Source organism: Candoia aspera, chromosome 4 (genome assembly GCF_035149785.1).
Source record: "Candoia aspera isolate rCanAsp1 chromosome 4, rCanAsp1.hap2, whole genome shotgun sequence".
Lineage (NCBI taxonomy): Eukaryota > Metazoa > Chordata > Lepidosauria > Squamata > Boidae > Candoia > Candoia aspera.
The window spans coordinates 3,461,343-3,480,951 of record NC_086156.1 but is presented as its reverse complement, the minus strand read 5'-3'; the positions used below and the strand labels follow the sequence as shown (position 1 = coordinate 3,480,951).

Here is a 19,609-nt window from a genome sequence, read left to right as displayed (position 1 = left end):
ATAAGGTGCAGCTTGCAAAAACTGTATTTTCATTCATGCCTCTTCCCCACAAAGCTCTATTGCCTTTTTGCATCCTCGACCCACCTCTGCTGGATTTGAAATCAACTGCTACTCCAAGACTGATTTTTTGCTGGACTCACCAGCATGCCAAACACAAGACTAACTATTTGGTGTGGCCTGACGCATCCTGGGAGTCTAAAACATGGCTGGTGCATTGGTGATCAGCCCCTACCCCTTCCAACTTTCCAAATACTACTTTGCAATCGTAGAGCTCCTAAAGCTTGCAACGTTTGTTTTTTAAGGCTGTCCCTTCTCATCAAAATGAATTCTGCACCAGTGCTTGCAAGCACACCCACGTTCCCTGAAGTCATATTTCCACTGTCATTAAGAGATGCAGCCTTCTGCCTGCCAGCGGGGAAATGTTCAGCATCTGGGCTTCTGTTCTGTGATGCAAAGTTGAAGCACCCTCCCTCCCGACAACATAACTCTCTCCTTCTACTCCGAAATGCTGCCCTGGAATTTTGATCCGGTGCAATCTGTCTTCTTGTGACCCTTCCAATTACACCAGAAAGGACTAATTAAAATAAAATTGTGATTTACCACAGGGATGTCATCATTCTAGACCAGTGTTTCTCAACCTTGGCCACTTGAAGATGGGTGGACTTCAACTCCCAGAATTCCCCAGCCAGCAAGGGGAATGGCTGGGGAATTCTGGGAGTTGAAGTCCACCCATCTTCAAGTGGCCAAGGTTGAGAAACACTGCTTCCAGCCCAAGATCAGTAGCAAAAACTGAGATTCAGTCCTTTTTCTTGTCCAAGGCAAGAAGCAAATGCTGCTGTTATTCTGGATCTGCAACCCAGGATTAAGCTAAGGGATATGTAGCAGCAGTTTAGGAGGAAAAACTGGGAAAAAGGAGTGATGACCAGAGGTGGACCGGATGATCTATCACAGGCTGTTCTGAGGGTTACAGAAGTCTCCTGACCACAGAACAGGCTTATCTTGAGGCTGGCCCACTTCCAACAGACACCATTGTACAGCAGGTACAGGCAGTCCTCGCTTAAGGCCTGTTCATTTAGTGACAGTTTGGACTCACGACAGTGCTGAAAAATCCGACTTATGACTGGTCCTCACACTTACGACCATTGCAGCATTCCCCCCCCCCATCACATGATCATGATTTGGGTGCTTGGCAACCGGTTTGCATTTATGACTGTCACAGTGTCCTGTGGTCACATGATCGCCATTTTTGACCTTCCCAGCCAGCTTCTGGCAAGCATAAGCAGTGGGGAACTGTGTGGTTCACTTAATGACCACGTGGTTTTCTTAATGCCCATGGTGATTCGCTTAACGATTGTCACAAAAAAGGCTGTAAAATTGGGTCAAATTCACTTAATGACCACTTTGCTTAGCAACCGAAATTCTGGTCCCAATTGTGGTCGTTAAGCAAGGACTACCTGTATGGCTCCTAGCAGCCAAAAGAGGAGACAGATTTCTGTTTCAGAAAGGTGGGAAACTTTCCCGAAAGTGAAGGGGAAGACGAGCCTCCTGAACCCTTTCAATTGGGGATGTCATTTCCTCTCCACTGGATGTGAAAATGCACAAAGGAAAAGGCAGAGTTAACTGGATCTGATCTTTACTCCTTTAATAGAAAGTGTCCTAGAAGGATTTCACGGGAGAAGCAAGCTGAAAAGGAATGTTTCAGTATTTATACTGTGGATTTATGGATTTATGTACGTCTCTCTCCAACACAGAACAATAAAGCAGTAAAACACATCGAGGAATGCCTGCATGGCTCGAGGCTCCGCGCCCAGGAAATTCATGTTTTCTTGGACCCCTGCACTTTCTGGATCTCCTGCAAGGAGAGAAAGGAGAGATTCAGCCTTTCCCGTTCCCAGCAGGGTCGGGATTCCAAATACGACGCAGCAGAATGTACAAAGCTAACGCTCAGCCTGGCGCCAGACAGGTCTTTCCGTCCCAAACAGGCGCTGTTTCAACCTCAGCACCCATTTTCCCGGAAGCTGTGGGGAAAGGGAGGCGGTTTAACACGTGGACCAAGAAGTCGCTGGGCCAGTTTAACTTGCGAACGGTGCTGCTTCCGAGGAAGCCCGAGCAACTCACCTCTGCAAGGACGGTCTTCAGTTTTGTGTAAGCTTCCCCCAAGTCATCGTTGATGATGATCAAGTCAAAAAGGCCCACCTCCTTGCCTGACATAAACCAGGGATTAGAAAGCTTTAGACGCGCGCTCAGCCCAGATTCACGCCTTTCCTTCTGGCAAAAGAAAGCAATGAAAAAAGCGGCCAAATTGCGGATCTTCGCAGCCGCCTCCGTCGGTGTGCATCGGATGGCACAAGGGATTTCTTTAATTGCTGGATTTATATCCTGTCTTTCCTCCAGAATCTTATTTTTTTCCCCTACAACCACAGCCCTGTGAAGTAGGCTGGGCTGAAGAAAAGACTAGCCCAAAGCCACACTGCGTTTCCAAGGTTGAGGGGGGATTTGAACCCAGGGCTCCTTAGTTGTAATCCAACCCGACTTCTGTCTGGCCAGGAACGGCTCTGCCCAGATGGTTTTACTCAAGAGGAAGGAATTGCTATTGCTTGGTAAGACAACTCCAAACCGTCGGTGATAGGACTGGAAGATATTAACTCCCAGGAATATATTTTCTACCTTTTCCAAGTAAGTACAGGTAGTCCTCACTTAACGACCACAACTGGGACTGGAATTTCAGTCGCTAGGTGATGCGGTTGTTAAGCGAATCCGATGAAATTTTACAACCTTTTTTGCAGAGGTCATTAAGCGAACCTTATGGTCATTAAGTGAATCACATGGTTCCTGCTGATTTTGCTTGCCGGAAGCCAGCTGGGAAGGTCGAAAATGGCAATTGCATGACTGTGGGACACTGCAACAGTCGTAAACGGGAATCAGTTGCCAAGCGCCCAGATTGCAATCACATGACCGCAGGATGCTGTGACAGTCATAGGTGTGAGCAACAGCTGGAATTTGGCTTTTCAGCACCTTCGTAAGCCTGAACTGTCGCTTAACAAATGGTCGCTAAGTGAGGACTACCTGTACGTTAGTCTGCAAGGAAAAACGTATGCTGCTTTGAGCAGAGGAGAGAAAGAACCGGATGAAAAGAGAATTAAGGGAGGGAGCAGGGGCTGAACTGGGCAACCCTCCTCCTGAGTTGGCCCTCCCTATGCTGGCTCCTCCCTCCCTCCGCCATTCTTTCATTCCAGAAGATCAGCCCTGCTGAAGCTTGGACCAGAACGCCTTTTCTTCCACCCGGGGAACAGGGGAGAAGCGCCCAAAAGTCTGCCGGTTCACTCACTGAGTTCCATGTCGACGCAAGCCGCTTGCAGCCGCTTCTGTAAGCTTTCCTCCGTCTCGGTCTCCCTCTCCCGTAACCGCTTCTCCTTTGGCAAAACAGAAAGTAAAGATTTCTCATCTCTGGGGAGGGCCTCGCTGTTATTCCTGGAGGTAGCACTGAAGCACTCCAGACCAGGAGTCAACAATTTGGTGCCCTCTGGGCATTTTAAGCCTTTTCCCCCGGGGTGGGAGGGGAGTTGTAAGCCAGGTCAGCCAGCCTGGAGGAGATGCTAGGCAGAAGAAAGGTGCTTGGGATCAAGAAAGACTGGGCTGCAAAGTTGCCTATTAAATATGAGATAGGACAGTACAAGTAGTCCTCGCTTAGTGACTGCCTCATTCAGCGACCATTTGCAGTTACGGTGGTGATGAAAAAGTAACTTTGGAACCAGTCCTCGCATTTACAACCTTTGCAGGTCTGTAAAGCAAAAGAAAGCTTAAGTCAGATCGTAAGCACAGTCGTGGTTTCATTTAGCAACCGCTTTGCTTAACGACTGAGTGGCTGGTCCCAATTGTGGTCGCTAAATGAGGACTCCCTGTATCCAGTGCGGCCCAGAAGGGCACTGGTTACTTGAATGCAACCTGAAGCTGCAAACTTCACCAGTTCTTCTCTAGGGATCATTAATACTTGGTAAGGGAGAAGAAAAACAAGGACAGGCATCACCTGGAACTGCAATGAATTTTTTTGAAAAAATTACACGCTCTTAAAAACAGGCCGTGGTCATCACACCTAACCAGCCCCCTGCCCCTAGCCAGCAGCTCCAGTTACAGGTGGAGGAGGCAGATTGGAGAAAGCTGGTTGACTGCGTTAATTGACGTTTTCCTTGTGAGCAATGACGCAGAAGCTATTTTATCTAGACGCAGGGAGGAACAGCCTCTCTTTACCATATTCCCTGCATTTTCAGGATGGGAAGAACAGAAGTAGAGCCAGGTGGATCCTAATGAAGCATTTTAGCTTAAAAGGCTCCAGTTGGTTGTTGCAGCAACAGCTGACCAGAGGCTTCCGAAATGTTTTTAACAGAATCGCATCTTTCTCTTCCCCAATGAGTTCTGGTGGATGTTTTAGCGCCTCGGCAGCCATGGCTGTAACCCAAAATGTCCGTGGCCCTTCACACAGCTTGATGCCCCTTGATTCCCAGCTACCTCCCTGCCATCTAAAATTAGTGAATAGATGCAGACTTTATGACTGGAACATGGAACCATCCATGGGTTCAACAGGAGATTGATCAAAGATTTGGGAGATGCTTTATTTACACTTTTCTTTCAGCACCAAATGTGCTCCTCCAGATGCTGTTGAATTTCAACCCCAGCCAGGTTTGGAACAGAGGAAAGAAGATACAGTGCCCAGTCAGTGGAATCCATTCCCACATGATGTGGGCTGGCCACCAGCTTGGCTTGGTTTAAAGGGGGAAAGGATATATTCACGGGGAACAGGGCTACCAAGGAGCCTTGAAGACTCCAGACTACCTCCGAGTTGGAGAACAACAATGTGGGGAAGGACAGGCTTCCATCTTCTGCTTGCAAGCACCTCACGAGGATCTGGGTGGCCACCACGAGAAACCAAACGCTGGATTGCAAGGGCCGAGGCCTGACCCACCGGTACCACTCTTGTCCTGATTTCCAGCAATGGATTTCGAATTGCAGAGTTGCTACCCTCGCTGATTTTGCCGCCAAGCTTTGCAAACGCCGACACCCCAGTGCATTAACTGCAACCACAGCTGCAGAAAATTGTAACCCAACCCCATGCACCTCTCACCAAGATTTCTATGGATGGGACTTGAACAGAGATGTAGATGGGATTGAGGTCAGTCTTCTTGATATTCTTCACCCCCTGCATGTCAATGTCGAGGATGCAGATCTGGTTCTGCGCTTGGACAGCCTGGATGGCGGCTTTGCTGACCGGGAGGAGGAAAGATGGGCGGTTACGGTTCTTTAAAACAAAAAGGGCTTTTAAAATGGCTCTTAAAAAATGAGTGCAAACATTTCGAATTTCTGTTTAGGTATCTAAACAGATACCTAAAGTACAGGTAGTCCTCACTTAACAACCGTTCGTTTAGTGATGGTTTGGACTTAAGAAAGTGCTGAAAAAAACCAACCTACAACCAATCCTCACACTTACGACCGTCGCAGCAGCCCCACAGTCACATGATCACGATTTGGACGTTTGGCAGCCGGTTTGCATTTATGACCATCACAGTGTCACGTGGTCACGTGATGCCATTTTCAACCTTCCTGGGTGGCTTCTGGCAAGCAAAATCAATGGGGAAGCACATGATTCACTTAAAGACCACGTGGTTTGCTTGACCCCATGGTGATTCCTTTAATGGCTGCCACAAAAATGGTTGTAAAATTGGGTCAGGTTTGCTTAATGACTGCTTCACTTAGCAACCAAAATTCTGGTCCCAATTGTGGTCATTAAGCAAGGACTTCCTGTAACATTTATGACAGTGCTGCAGTGGGGAAAACCATAAGAAAGCAAGGAAGGGTTAATTAATTGTAAGAACACCCTAACTGATTATTTCAAAACAGCTTTTGTAGCATGAAGTCTCTCAGGTTGAATATAATTTCCTGGAGCCCTGAGCAATTCTCGTGGGGGCCAAACAGGATGACTGTAATTCTTCATAGGCTTCGTAAAGGTTACTGCGATTCCCAGAAAGGGAATACGAACACAATAAAACCTTAATTTAACAGACATCATTTAAGCAATTTCAGATTCAAGGGACCAAGCATCCACCCTCCTGAAATAACGGAGGAGTCTGTTGCATCCAAAGACATCAGGACGAGACAGTTGGATTTACAAGATCCTATACTTGATCTCAGCCAAAAGACCAAGAGGTAACTTATGGCATTTGCCTAGGCAAATGGTATCATCTGAGTCATTATGCCAATGCTTTAAATCGACACAAACAACATACTTTCATATTTAACAGATCTTTGGAAATAACGGACTGGCATCCCAACTGATCTGGTAAATTGAGATTTCACTGTACAACCTCTCTTTTATACTCCACTCCGTTACATTTCAAAGGATGGCCCTAAGCATGACTGTTGAACCCTTTCATCATCAGCTGACAAGCGCCCGAGGACACAGAATCACAGAGTTTGGAAGGGCCAAACCCTGGTTCTTGCTTACGGCTGGCTCTGTCTGCTAAATCTCAAATTTGACGCTCCTGATGAAACCTGACGAAGAAGTATTCAAAACTGGACCTACTCCACCGCCAACAGCGTGAACAGATTATGAACACTCACTTGGACCAACAAGCCAGAGGCTCACTGCATCTTTTGGGCCAGACTTACCACTTGAAAAGCCATAACAGCAACTTATATTTGGAAAGGGGAGAGAACGTGTGTCCAGATCCAGTGCTGTAGTACCCCGAAGGTGGATAGGAGCAACCTTCTTTTTCTCTGCATCAAATAGTTCTTGCTTGAAGTTCCCAAGTCTAGGCTTTCAACTTGCTTTAGTTTCAAGTACCTAGTCCTTATTTTTACAAAGACAGACGTAACCGTTCAAAAAGCAGCAAGCCTTCCGATCTTATTCAGGGCCTACCTTGTTCCATACATGTTGCCAGAAAACTCTGCATGCTCCACAAACCCTCCAGTGTCAACTTCCTTCTGCATCTCTTCTCTGGTCACAAAATGGTAATCTAGGGAGAGAAACCCACCAGGCTTTCCACAGCTGCATGGGAGTGGCCGTGCACGCTTGTTAGGAGAAAGAGAGACAGCTGCGTTCTTCAGCAAGAGAGGCCCCTGCTTAGGTGGAGGATGGTCATCTCGCTGTGAGTACTCTCACATCCAAGAATTGCTCAAGGAAACAGGAGAACAGTGCACAGTGAAGATGGCCATTGTCTGCTTATGTGTGATGGTATGTGGGAAAGACCTTGGGAGACGGGGCGAAGAGGTGCTGCCAATGAAACGATCAGATAAGAGACGGCAGAGCCCGCAGCTGCGTAACAGGAGGAGAAAGAGGCTCAGGAGGGACCCTCCCCAGTTTCTTGGGCTGTAAGGAGACGGTGGGAGATTTGTACTTTCAGACTTGCGAGATTCTGTCAATGTAGCTTTACGATAAAGTAGAATTAGCTCATCTTGTCGTCTTTCCTGTCTGGTTTACCCCGCGAGGCAGACAGATTTGCTCCCAGGTAAATGAGTGTTGAGTTCAGCCCTACGGATGATGAACTGCAATGCAGTGGGATTGTTTTCGTTGAATGAACTGAGCAGAAGCTATCTATCCAGACAGAGGGCACAGCCAGACAGCCACATTATTCAAGAGATGGGTGGGAGGTGGGGAGAGATACACTTTCAGACTTGCAGGATTCTGTTAATGTAGCCTTACGGTACAATAAAGTAGAATTAGCTCATCTGGTTGTGTTTCCTGTCTGGTCTGCCTGTAAGGCTGACATCAATCTTGCAAATCTGAAAGTACAGTTCTCCCACCATCTCTTTTTACAGCCCGAGAAACGAGGGAGGGTCCCTTCTGAGCCTCTTTCTCCGCCTATTATGCAGCTGAGGGCTATGCCCCCTCTTATCTGACCCTTCCCTTCACAGCATCTCCTGGCCCAGTCTCCCAAGGTCTTTCCCACACACCATTACATTATCCTCTTAATCCAAAAGAATCCTCCAAATTGGTTACTTTTATAAAAGACTGGAAACCTCTGATGGACTTTTTTTTGCTGAAAATGGAAAAAAAAAAAAGAATTGTTGATATATGGGTTTGCTGATTAAAAAGGTTGTCTAAAGAAAGACAGGAATCATGTGTAATTTTAAGGAGGGCTGAGAGACAATAAGTTTGTTAGTAACTGAGATAAAGGAGATCGGAAATTGTTTCTTTATATACCTTTTCTTTTTTTTCTATATGTATTACTTTTCACACTTTTTCTTTTATAGATTTTAAACAATAAAATTTAGTCCTGTACCTTTTCCATTCACTTCTCCAGGTCTTGGTTGTCTTGTTGTATCTGAAAATAGTAAAAAACATAACTGTTTGAGGAGCAATGCACCCTAACGCTTGCAGACATTGTGAAGCGACTGCAAAAATGTGCTGCTGTTGTTTTTTCCTCTCCAGCCCGGCCTTGACCTAATCAGTTCTCCCCTGTTTAACCTACACCCTGATTTCCTTTTCAATTATTTTGCAAGAGAAAGGAGGTTAGCTGTGCAGGGAAAAAAGGATGCTACAGGTAGTCCTCACTTAACGACCACAACTGGGACCAGAATTCCAGTTACAAAGCAAAGTGATCATTAAGCAAATCCAACCTGATTTTACCACCTTTTTTGTAACGGTCATTAAGTGAATCATGTGGCTCCCCAATGATTTTGCTTGCCAGAAACTGGCCGGGAAGGTCGAAAATGGTGATCACGTGACCATGGGACACTCTGATGGTCATAAATGTGAACGGGTTGCCAAGCACCCAAATCATGATCACATGATGGCATGGACACAGTGATGGTCATAAGTGTGAGGACTGGTCGTAAGTCGGTTTTCCCAGCACCATCATAAGTCCAAACCCTCATTAAATGAATGGTTGTTAACCGAGGACTGCCTGTATCTGCGTCAAGAACAAGGGAGAAAAATAAAATGCTGTGATGAAGTCATCCTTTGGCATGGGCTGAATTCACAACGTGTTTAACCTCATCACCAAATTAACCTAATTTGGGGGTTCTCCCAATACTAGACCTGGAAGCTAACCAAAGGAACCGGGTTCGTACAGTTCACCGAGCCCCCAGAGAACCAACTGAAGCTGAGTGCGTGTGAATGCAGCTTCTTGGATTTTAACTGGAATGGTTGCGTGTCTCTTGCAGGGCCAGCAGGCAGCCAGCAAGTGCGCATGCCCGCCTTCGCCCGCCGTCCCTGCAGACAAGGGCACACTCACGGGAGACGCTGAAGCCAAAGACCTTGTCATAATCCTTGAGAAGTTTCTTCAGTAATGTGCTTTTCCCCGCGCCCGAAGGGCCACTCAGCACGACTGGCCTCGGTCCTTTCATACCTGGAGAAAGAGGGGGGCAGCATTATAAAGCAGGCCCTGTTGTCAGAAATCTAGGGGAAAAAAGTTAGAAAGATACCTTCTGTTTTTCTGCATCTAGGGTTAATTGGCCTACAGCAGCCTTTCTCCACCTTCTGACCCTGGAGGGACCCTTGAAATATTTTCCAGGCCTCGGGGAACCCCTGCACGTTCAGGCTCAAATAGAGGCCAGAAGCAACAAAATTATGATATTCATTTCATGGGTAGGCCTGTATAGATGCATTAACCGTGTTCTTAAACTAAAAATAAAGAATGAAACTTACCTCTTTAATGGGAGGCTGCCCAAATTTGAAATATTTTTTTAAATAAATCATGATCTCCCAGGGAACCCCGAGGGTGCCACGGAACCCTGGTTGGGAAACCCTGACCGACAAGCTCTGATATGAGGGGAACCACTCCAAAGGATGAGAAGGTATTGGAAAGCCTTTCTGATGTGCACTTAACTCACCCTTAGACCTTTTTTTAAAACTCTTTTTTGCTTTTACTTAATAAAACGGGACAGAAAAAAAGAGGAAAAGAAATAGAAAAACGCCAGAAAATACACGCATTGCGGCTTCTCATACACGTATATAAGTTTCGATCAAAAAACGAACCATGAATTTGAATCACGAACCATGAAAATCATCCAGGCGCTGCCTTGTCGTTCACCTTTGGAAAAAATAAATATTTATAGGCCCCAATTACTCAGTGGATTGAGAACCCGATGTTAATTAGGACGTATGAATGAGCTGCTTACAGACACAGAGGATGTATCAACTCACACTTTGATCTCAGATTACAAAGCCCTGGGCATACGGTCCTTCGCTCGCCCTGACATCTGTCCAGATGAAATGCTGACTTCTGTGAAACCTTTTTGCTTTTTGCTAACTTGCTACGAGCACTATTTTGCTTTGCTTCCTGTTTTTCTAACCATGATGATGGTGATATCAGTAGCTGTCAGGGTGGACATCCTGGCTGTGTCCAGACACCAGCTTGCCTATGGCTACTCTCAGCATATGGCATCATCCTATGTAAAAGAATACAGACCTTGGCGAAGGAGCGGATGAGGTGTTGAGGAGAAACACCAAGGAAAGAGGAAGCTGAGAGAGACAAACTCAAAATCACCATGCCTTGATTCTGCAGAGCGAAATGTTTTCAGGAACATCTGCAACAGGACAGAGCAACCTGTGCCTGCTGTTGAGGGTCCCTCGGAATCTAACAAATATTCCTCTGTTTTTCAGATGGGGGATGTGTAAAAAACGGCATGGAAACTCTAAACAGGCATATCTCCGAGTGGGGGAGATGGGAGGTAATAAAAGTATGACAAATAAATAAATAATCTCCGTTTAAAAAAAAAAAAAAACAGCAGAAAAGAACTCCCCAACCTTCCAACTAATTGTGATGTCCTCCCCGCAAACAGGGGTGGTCCTTGGCCATCCAAGTATTTTTTTTTTAATTTATTTTATTTATATTTCAAATTTAGTCACCACCCATCTCACTCAAAGAGTGACTCTGGGCGGTTTACAGTAAAACGAGAATAAATAAAGATTAAAGTGCAATCAAAGGAACAGTCTTAAGTAAAAATATAAAATCCAAGACAGAGATGTTAAAAACTTAATTTAATTCAATTCATGGGAGCCCTCCCCAGATCTACAATACCCCCTCCGAGCTACCTATTTGTCGCTCTCAGCCAGCCACACAGTAGAGAAGCAGAAGATTAAAGGAAAAAGCAACATATTTTTGCTAAAATATTTTCCACTCTCGAGCTCTTACACATCCTTGGGTTAACCCTACCCGAAGTGGCCGTGTTCATTTAGAACTGATCAGTTTGTGCAAAAGTTTATTTTATTTTCCCCTTAGAAAACTGAGCTTTCTGAACGCTCTGAGGCAGAGATGTCCACCCAACAAAATCTTGTACAACTGCAGCCCATAAAAAAGAGTGCTCTGAGATTTCCCATTTCTTTTCCAGTGATCTGCCAAAACTCCCCACTCCTTTGCTATCTGCTTCCTGGATTTGCTCTATTTACGCAACTGCCCAGATTCTTGGTGTTTATACCCTTCGAGTTTCCCACCGCCGGCCTCGCTTCCCAGAAGGGATGAATACAGTATTAGGCAACTAGTACATGAATGCATATTTCACATGTTTTGCAACCCACCCCACAATAAAACCAGCAGGGTCCTCTGGAAACGAACAGCAATGAAACGGTGTGGATTCTTGAAAATAAAAATAGAAACAAAGGGCTTGTAATTAAGCCAAGCTTGGGGGGGGGGGAATCTCAGGACCAACTGCAGTCTTTGGATCTACATCAGCTCTCTTGCGGTTCTGCATAGCTTACCTTTTGCCTTCCCAAGGGCCTTTTAAAATTCAGTAATACAATCCTGTTTTCTTATTTGTCCAAGAAAGGAACTGATCTGGGTTATGCTGGAGGGGAAGACGGCGGAGATGGAATAGCAGGCTCTTTGTGAGTGCCTAAAGCCTTAATCACCAGCTCTTCACCATGGGACAGCCCTCAATCCCTAATCATCTCTTGAGGTTTCCCACACACCTCCTCCTGCTTTTTATGGCTTAAAGACTGACTGAGCTTTCCTCCGGAAGACGTAAACTCTGCCTTCAGACAGAAGGCATTTTAAGAGATGCTGAGCGGTCTCGTAATCATGATTTATTTAATATACCCTGCTGGAGAGCAACAGCTAGCTAATCTTGGATGATCTCAGAAAGCTAATCGGGAGGAATCCTGATTAGTACTTGGAGGAGAGACCACAAGAAAGCCCATTTCTGTGATCTAGGCTGGGAATTGTTTTTGTTTTAACGGATTCCAGAAGAAGGTAGAGGTGAAGATGATGTGGTGTCTTCATGGTGTCACCAGGTGAGCAAAACCCAACGGAGACTTTTTATATTTAAAAGTCTTCTATTCCAGCTCTGGGAAGCGACCGCCTCACCCCCGTTACATTGACCCATCCCACCCAGTCAGGCAGAGGGGGCATGTTATGGACCCTGCCCATGAGAGATTGTCGATTGGCAGGGTCCAGGAGGAGGGCCTTCTCTGCTGTGGCCCCCGCCCTGTGGAACAACTTACCCCCAGAGGTGAGGCAGGCCCCCACTCTCTTCCGGAGGGGGGTTATAACCTGGTTGTGCCACCTTGCCTGGGGTGGGAGGGGATTGGATGGCCAATCATGGGGGTGGTTGGCACCTTGATGGTGCCAATGATAACATCATTATTTGCCATCTTGAATTTTACATTGTATATTTTACACTTTTATATTTATATATATTTATATTTTATTGACATTTTATTCTTCTATTTTTGTTTGTAAACCGCCCACAGTCGTTACAATATGAGATGGACAGTAAAGAAGTATGACAAGTAAACAAATAACTAAATCACGGGTGCAACAGCCCCTGAATACACTCAGCAGGAAGCCCGTCCATCTGACATACAGCAATGCTGCCCATATACCCTCCGGTACCAGAGATGAGAAATGGATTTTATGCAGACATCTTACCTGAACCTTAGAAAGCACCTCATTCCTTCAAGAGGCACATTCCTTAGAGTTTCCAAAAGACATTTCCACTGACAAATTGGAGAGGGTGGGTTTTTTTTTTTACACACTGAAGTTTTCTACGTATGGGCTGGGTTCACGTCTCCTGCTTGGCCATCATTTTACCATGGCTTATTGAATAAACCACAGCAGCAGTGTTCTCACTGGCTAAGACAAAGTTCAACCAACTACATTAGGGTTCCGTGTGAGGCGTGTGCTAGAGGTTTTAATCATAAAGAAGCACTTAAAAACGTGATTCTGTACCTGCAATGCTACAATTCAGGTTCATGGCATCCCAGGGTCTTAAAACTATACTCTTACTTCAAGCCCATAAAATAACTTGCCAATTTATTCAGAATATTAGGAGATGGAAAGCCCAGCTCTCTGTCAGGTCATGGGTGAAAAGTCTCCTTTCTGGACAGAAGCCATCCCAGGGTCTGGGTCTGGTGATCCACTGCTCTGTAGCCCACTGCTTCTCAATCTCGGCAACTCTTAAGATGCATGGACTTCAACTCCCAGAATTCCCCAGCCAGCATGGGAGTTGAAGTCCATGGGACTTGAAGTCCATGCAATTTAAAAGTTGCTGAGATGGAGAACCTTTTTGCTCTAGACCTTGCACACAGTTTATTCTGTCCTTTTCCTCCAATTAACAGGACCACAAGTTTTCACTGCACTATGCGGCCAATTAAAATTCAGCCGTCAGCCACCTAAGGGCCACGGTTCTGCACCAGACGTCATCAGAGACAACTGCAGACGGGAGGGCTAAAATCCACAATACAGAGAGCGCGCCAGAAGGATCACGGCGGCAGCTTCTGGTGAGCCCAGCTTTCACCCATGCAGGTCCTGACAAGCAAGGAAGGCTCAGAGGGAGAAGAGCATTTGGCATCAGAAGAAAAGAAGATTAGGAAGCGATTTTGCCTGCAGCCTCAAGAAAACTTTCCCAATTAGGCACCGCTAATCTCGTTTCCTATTTATAGCAGGTCTTCTTCTAAGCCAGCTTCTACAGACTTCTACGACAGCGGATCAAAGGGCAACACAAAAATGGAAAAAGGAGTTGCACAAGTCCTTAAATTAAGATCCAGGAGACCAGAGAAGGAGGGGGGTAATAATGAGTCACCCAAATTTGCAACCAATTATCACCAGACTACAGAAATTTGCAGGAAGTGAGCAGAAAAGAATGCAGCTGACTCTGTGAAAGGGACTGACGCTTGGTTGGATGAGACCAGAAATCCAGCTACTCCTGCATAGGCTAGCCCAGCTTTCAGGAACCTGGTGTCCTCCCTTCTGGACTACAACCCTCATCATCCCCAGCCAGCAGAGCCACTGCAATCTCCAAGAGCAGGTTCTGGGTGCTGCCAAGTGTCTCCGGTGGTTGAATGTGTGGAATGACCACGCTTCAAGGCTAGAAGACTAGTTCAGTTCCTACTAGAGAGCACCATTAACATCCCTTGCCGAATTCAGCTTTGGTTGGGGTTGCAGTGACGTAAAAAAATATTCAGAAACATTCCAAGGGGGAAGAGCAAAAACTAATAATCAGAGCTGGAAAGTGAGGGTAAGGAAGATAAAAGTGTTCAGCTGGGGGCGAAGAAATATGTAGGGGACAGTGAAAGAGCATGGCCTATTGGTGTGGAAAACTAAACGGCTAGGAGGTGGGGAAGGTCCTAGACTTTCAGGCCTAAGCACCGGAAGACTTCTGTCCTTTTGGAGAAGCTGCGTGAAGGACGGCTTAGAGCCAATGTGGTGTTGTAGCAGAAGCGCAGAGACCCAAGTCCTAGTCCTCCCTCAGCCACTGAACCTCCCTGGGGTGATATGGGCCAAGTTTACCTTACAGGGTTGTTGTGGAAGGGTGATGGTAGGAGAAGGCAACACAAGGAATTCCTGCTTGAGAGAGAGGAAGGAAGGAAGGAAGGAAGGAAGGAAGGAAGGAAGGAAGGAAGGAAGGAAGGAAGGAAGGAAGGAAGGGTGAAATAAGAGAAAGATAACTTAGTTGAAATAAGTAGCTCTAAGACAGACAGAGAGACAGACAGATTTCAAAAGAGAGGTGTGATGTAAACAGTTGAGTAAACAGGACTAAGTCTTCACTTACATACAGTACTACCAAAGGAAGAGATTCTTTCTGATACAGGTTTTGATCAGGACAGGGAGATGTTCCAACTTAAAGACATGGTAGAGGTTGCTCTTCTGCTTGAAGGTGACTCTGAATGGCACCCTGCAAGTCATCGCCGCCCATTTTTGAGAGATGAAGGGTGGGGGACAGAAAATGCCGTTTTCCCATCATGACTTCCCTGCTCTGGAACAACCGGTCTGGCTCCCTTCGAAATAGCCTTTCAGAAGGTAGTGGAGAACTAATTCTCCTAGAGGGCTTTTAGGGACGGACTGAGCACCATCTGGAACAAAACTGTACTTATTAATTTGTTAATTTACACTGTGTTTTGATTATCGTGGGTTGCTTGTTCTGATACGCTTATACTGGGGTGGTTTTATCTGCTTTATTCTGTTGAAAGCTGCTGGGAGGCAATTATGATTTGGTGGCATGGAAGTTCACTGAAGGAATAGGTAAATAAAATAAATTACTGGGGAATTCACCCTGGCTTTCAGTGGCTATTCATGCATATAAGCTGTGTATAATTAACTAACAGGGAACAGCACAGCACATCAGTTTCCCAGTGAAGGCAGCAATAATTAGATATTTCCTGCTTCAGTTGCTTTCATACAATGTCATCCTGTAGTAATTGGACAGCTCTAACATAGATTTAATAATTGCCAAAAGGACACATAAGATGCGTCATTGTACTTTTATCTGGCATCTGCCCTTAGCTTCTAAACTTCCATTCATCTCCCTGAAAATAAAGAGTTTTTTAGAAAAAAAAATAATAATCTTGAATATTTATCACAATTATTTGCAGAACCAACATTACAAAATAAATAATAATAATAATAATAATAATAATAACAACAGTAATAATAACATCTGTTTCCTTCTGTCCTTCCCGGATTCTTGGAAGTGATTATTACTCAGGTTGTACCCTAACTTTGAGTGTAAAGGTAAAGGTAAAGATTTCCCTTGACGTTAAGTCCAGTCGTGTCCGACTCTAGGGGGCGGTGCTCATCTCCGTCTCAAAGCCGAAGAGCCGGCGTTTGTCCGTAGACACTTCCTCCGTGGTCATGTGGCCGGCATGACTAAACGGAACGCCGTTACCTGCCCGCCGAAGCGGTGCCTATTAATCTACTCACATTGGCATGTTTTCGAACTGCTAGGTTGGCAGGAGCTGGGACTAGCAACGGGAGCTCACCCCGTCACGTGGATTTTGAGTGTAGTTGTTGATAATTTCACATCTTCTGGCCATTTCTATAGAACAGGATTTTTGCCAGAGGAGAACCTGCCTGTCACTTCTCTGGCTTAGCAGAAACTTCCCAGATAGGAGGCATCCTAGGATGAAGCCATCTTAAGCTTGATAGCCTTCTCAACACGTGAGGGCAACCCAGTCCCTTTTCCCCCCACCTTTCCCTTCATCTTGCACTTTTTAGCCTTGGAGTTAGACAATCCCTGGTTATTGACATAACTGACATTTCAGCCCTGAGATATTATAGTTGCTCGCAAACTCCACACTACTTGCACACATATATTTCCCTTGGGAGAAGGGATATTTAATGAGGATTAGTGCGTAGGAAAGACAGTTGGGATTTTGCTACCGTTGAAGCCTCTACTAGCATCAAAACATTTTGAATTACAAAATTAGGGCTTGGCTACTAATTCCAACTACCACCCCACAAACCACTTTGCTTCTAATTCCTGTTGCCATAAGATGCGCTTCGTTTTGTAGCTTTTTTTTCCCCCCTCCTGTCTCTGGAATGGCGTTATGAGAATGGGAAAGTGGGAGCCATGCAGCGAAAGAGGCTTAAATCGAGTGTCCAGTGGCTGACTCTGATGCTAAAATATGAAGCCAGCAGTAGCTCATACTGTATATTTCTGAGTGCTCTGATTACAGTTCCACTCAGGGAGAGAGACAAGGTATTCCAAAGTCACGGGGAAATGGCTGCAAAGAGAAACTAGTCTGCTGCTTCTCACACTGAACAGGCAAACGCAGAAACAATCTTCCCTTATTTCCTAACGGAAAAGCGCAACTTGAAGGCACCACCTTGACGGCGAAATTGCCAACGGCTGGTTACGTCTAGGCTTTCTGTTACTCCAAAAACTGCCACAGCATAAAATAAGTCAACCCCTCTCCCTGAATCTGAACCTGCAATACACTGCTTCCAAGTAGCTGCAGATTTCCTCATGGGTCTGTACTGCTTAGTGTATGCTAATATATCTAAATAGAATTAAGGTATAAATATAGTAGTGACTTTTTAAATTGATATGGCAGTTCGGTGTGCCTCGGAAGTGGGAACACAGCCATGTGTTGGAAAAGGAGAGACTGTGGATGGTGATGAGATTTTATTTCTAAATCGAGCAGAGTGGGCTGCATTCAGGACAATGGCCACAAGATCATTTTACAGAAGCTGGATTCTGGGAAAGGACCCCACAACTGCTGGCTAAAGGTGATGGGAACTGTAGTCTGGAAGGCTTTACAGGTAGTCCTAACTTAACAACAATTCAGTTTGGACTTAGAACAATGCTGGGATAACCAACTTACAGCCAGTCCTCACACTTATGACCAGTGTAGCATTCCCACCCCCCAGAGTCACATGATCAGAATTTGGGTACTTGGCAACCGGTTCGCATTTATGACTGTTGCAGCATCCCATGGTCACGTGATCACCATTTTCAACCTTCCCAGCCAGCTTCCAACAAGCAAAATCTGGGGAACCATGTGATTCGCTCAACGATCATGTAGTTTTATTAATGCCCACACTGATTCACTTAACGGCCACCACAAAAAAGGTGGTAAAATCAGGTTGGATTTGCTTAATGACCACTTTGCTTAGCAACCAAAATGTATGTATGTATGTATGTATGTATTAATTAATTAATTAATTACTCATATTTAGCCACCGCCCATCTCCCCCAGAAGAGGGACTCTGGGCGGTTTACAATAAAATTCCCCATAAAACATAAACATTAAAATCACATAAAACAATTATAATAAAACCCAATAAATAAATAAAATCCAAGAGAAATGTAAAATCCAGGCTGGTGGGAGGGACTCTAGGGTGCGAGCCACCCCCAAGAATGGTTATTCCCTTTCCCACCCCAGGCGAGACGGCAGAACCAGGTCTTCAGGGCCTTCCGGAAGGTCAGGAGAGAAGGGCCCTGCCTCACCTCCGGGGGCAAAATATTCCAGAGAGTTGATTTTTTTCCAGTCCTGCTTGTGGTTGTTAAGTGAGGACCTGTATGGTGGAAGAGCCAGAGGGGCATCTGGCAACTGATGCGAGGCTGGGATGTGGGGAAGGGCAAGATGGGCAGCTGCAGAGTGTAAATATCTGACAAAGCAGCCCCAAGGAGGGTTGAGGTCAGCTGCGCTGGGCCACACTGGAAGACTACATCTTCCATCGCCCCCCAGTTAGCCCAACCACTGGTAGTGGAGCTGTGTGGAGGAATTTATATCTGGCCTTGAGAAATGGGTGGGAGAGGGGAATCGGTGACTTAGCCCTGGAAAAGTAGAAAGCATGAGAAAGAGACTCAGAACAGTCCTGCCTTGACCTTGTAGTCCTTGGGGCAAGAAAGCTTGAAAGATTTTGTTAACACACCCTACAGCAATAAAGTAGCATTCAAGGGATCCCCGCCGTGTCTGTTCCTGGACCTGGCCTTCCTTGAAGAGGTGACACCACGTTACACCGGCAGAGGAGAAAATGGGCCCTTCTCTGATCAGCTGTTAGAAATGCCCTGGTGGATCCTGGAGTCACTTATTTATTTTCTACCCCGCCTTTATTATTTTTACAAATAACTCAAGGCGGGGAACATACCAAATACTCCTTCCTCCTCCTCTTTTCCCCACAACAACAACCCTGTGAGGTGGGCTGGGCCGAGAGGGAGTGACGGGCCCAGAGTCACCCAGCCGGCTTTCCTGCTTAAGGCGGGACTAGAACTCACAGCCTCCTGGTTTCTAGGTCGGTGCCTTAACCACTAGGCCAAACTAGACTTAGCTGGGGTTGGACTAGATGACCTCTACGGTCCCTTCCAATTCTAAGATGCTTTCACCGAACGACGGGGGGAAAAAACCCTCCACTTCGGCCGCTGTGTCCCAGCAGTAGCTGGGCAGCCATGGGATGCTTCGGGTTTGGCTCGTCCACGGAGCAGGCTTCGGACTCAAGGGTGACCTCAGTGGCCATTCTTACAGCTCTGTGCGTTTGCAGTTCTGTGCATCATGGAAGGGCCGCCCCCCCACCTGCGCCGGGAGGACCACAAGTCCCATCACGCCCGGCCCGCCAAGCCATTTGGAGGAAAGCGAGGGGAAGGCTGGAAAAGCGCCTTAACTGCGGTGGAACCAACGCGAAGGGGTGCGGGAGCCGGGGGGGAGAGATTTCCGCGGAACACCGTTGGCGCGAAGTGGGGTATGGGGGGACCCTGAACCTGCTGCACTCACCTGACACCGCAGCGCACAAGAAGTGCCGCCACCACATGAGGAGTAAAACCGGAGTCGCGTCCCGGGAGGATGGCTGAGAGAGACGGGGCGGGCCATCACAGGGCCCCGCCGCCGCAGGCAAGCTCCGCCCCCACTCCGGGAGCACTCTACCTCCCCGCCGCGCCGAGAGGGAGCATGGGATAGCGG

The 19,609-nt window shown here is 46.4% G+C and overlaps 1 protein-coding gene across 1 annotated transcript; it reads right to left on the bottom strand.

Moving 5' to 3' along the window:
* Positions 1-1,625: 1,625 nt before the first annotated feature.
* On the bottom strand, positions 1,626-19,580 carry GUK1 (guanylate kinase 1). Its single transcript, XM_063303328.1, has 8 exons — positions 19,424-19,580; positions 9,228-9,341; positions 8,274-8,315; positions 6,911-7,007; positions 5,120-5,258; positions 3,329-3,413; positions 2,119-2,204; positions 1,626-1,852 (listed from the first exon to the last, which is right to left on the bottom strand). The coding sequence occupies exons 1-8, from the start codon at positions 19,458-19,460 to the stop codon at positions 1,817-1,819; spliced, it is 636 nt and encodes a 211-aa protein (XP_063159398.1). The 5' UTR covers positions 19,461-19,580; the 3' UTR covers positions 1,626-1,816.
* Positions 19,581-19,609: the final 29 nt, after the last annotated feature.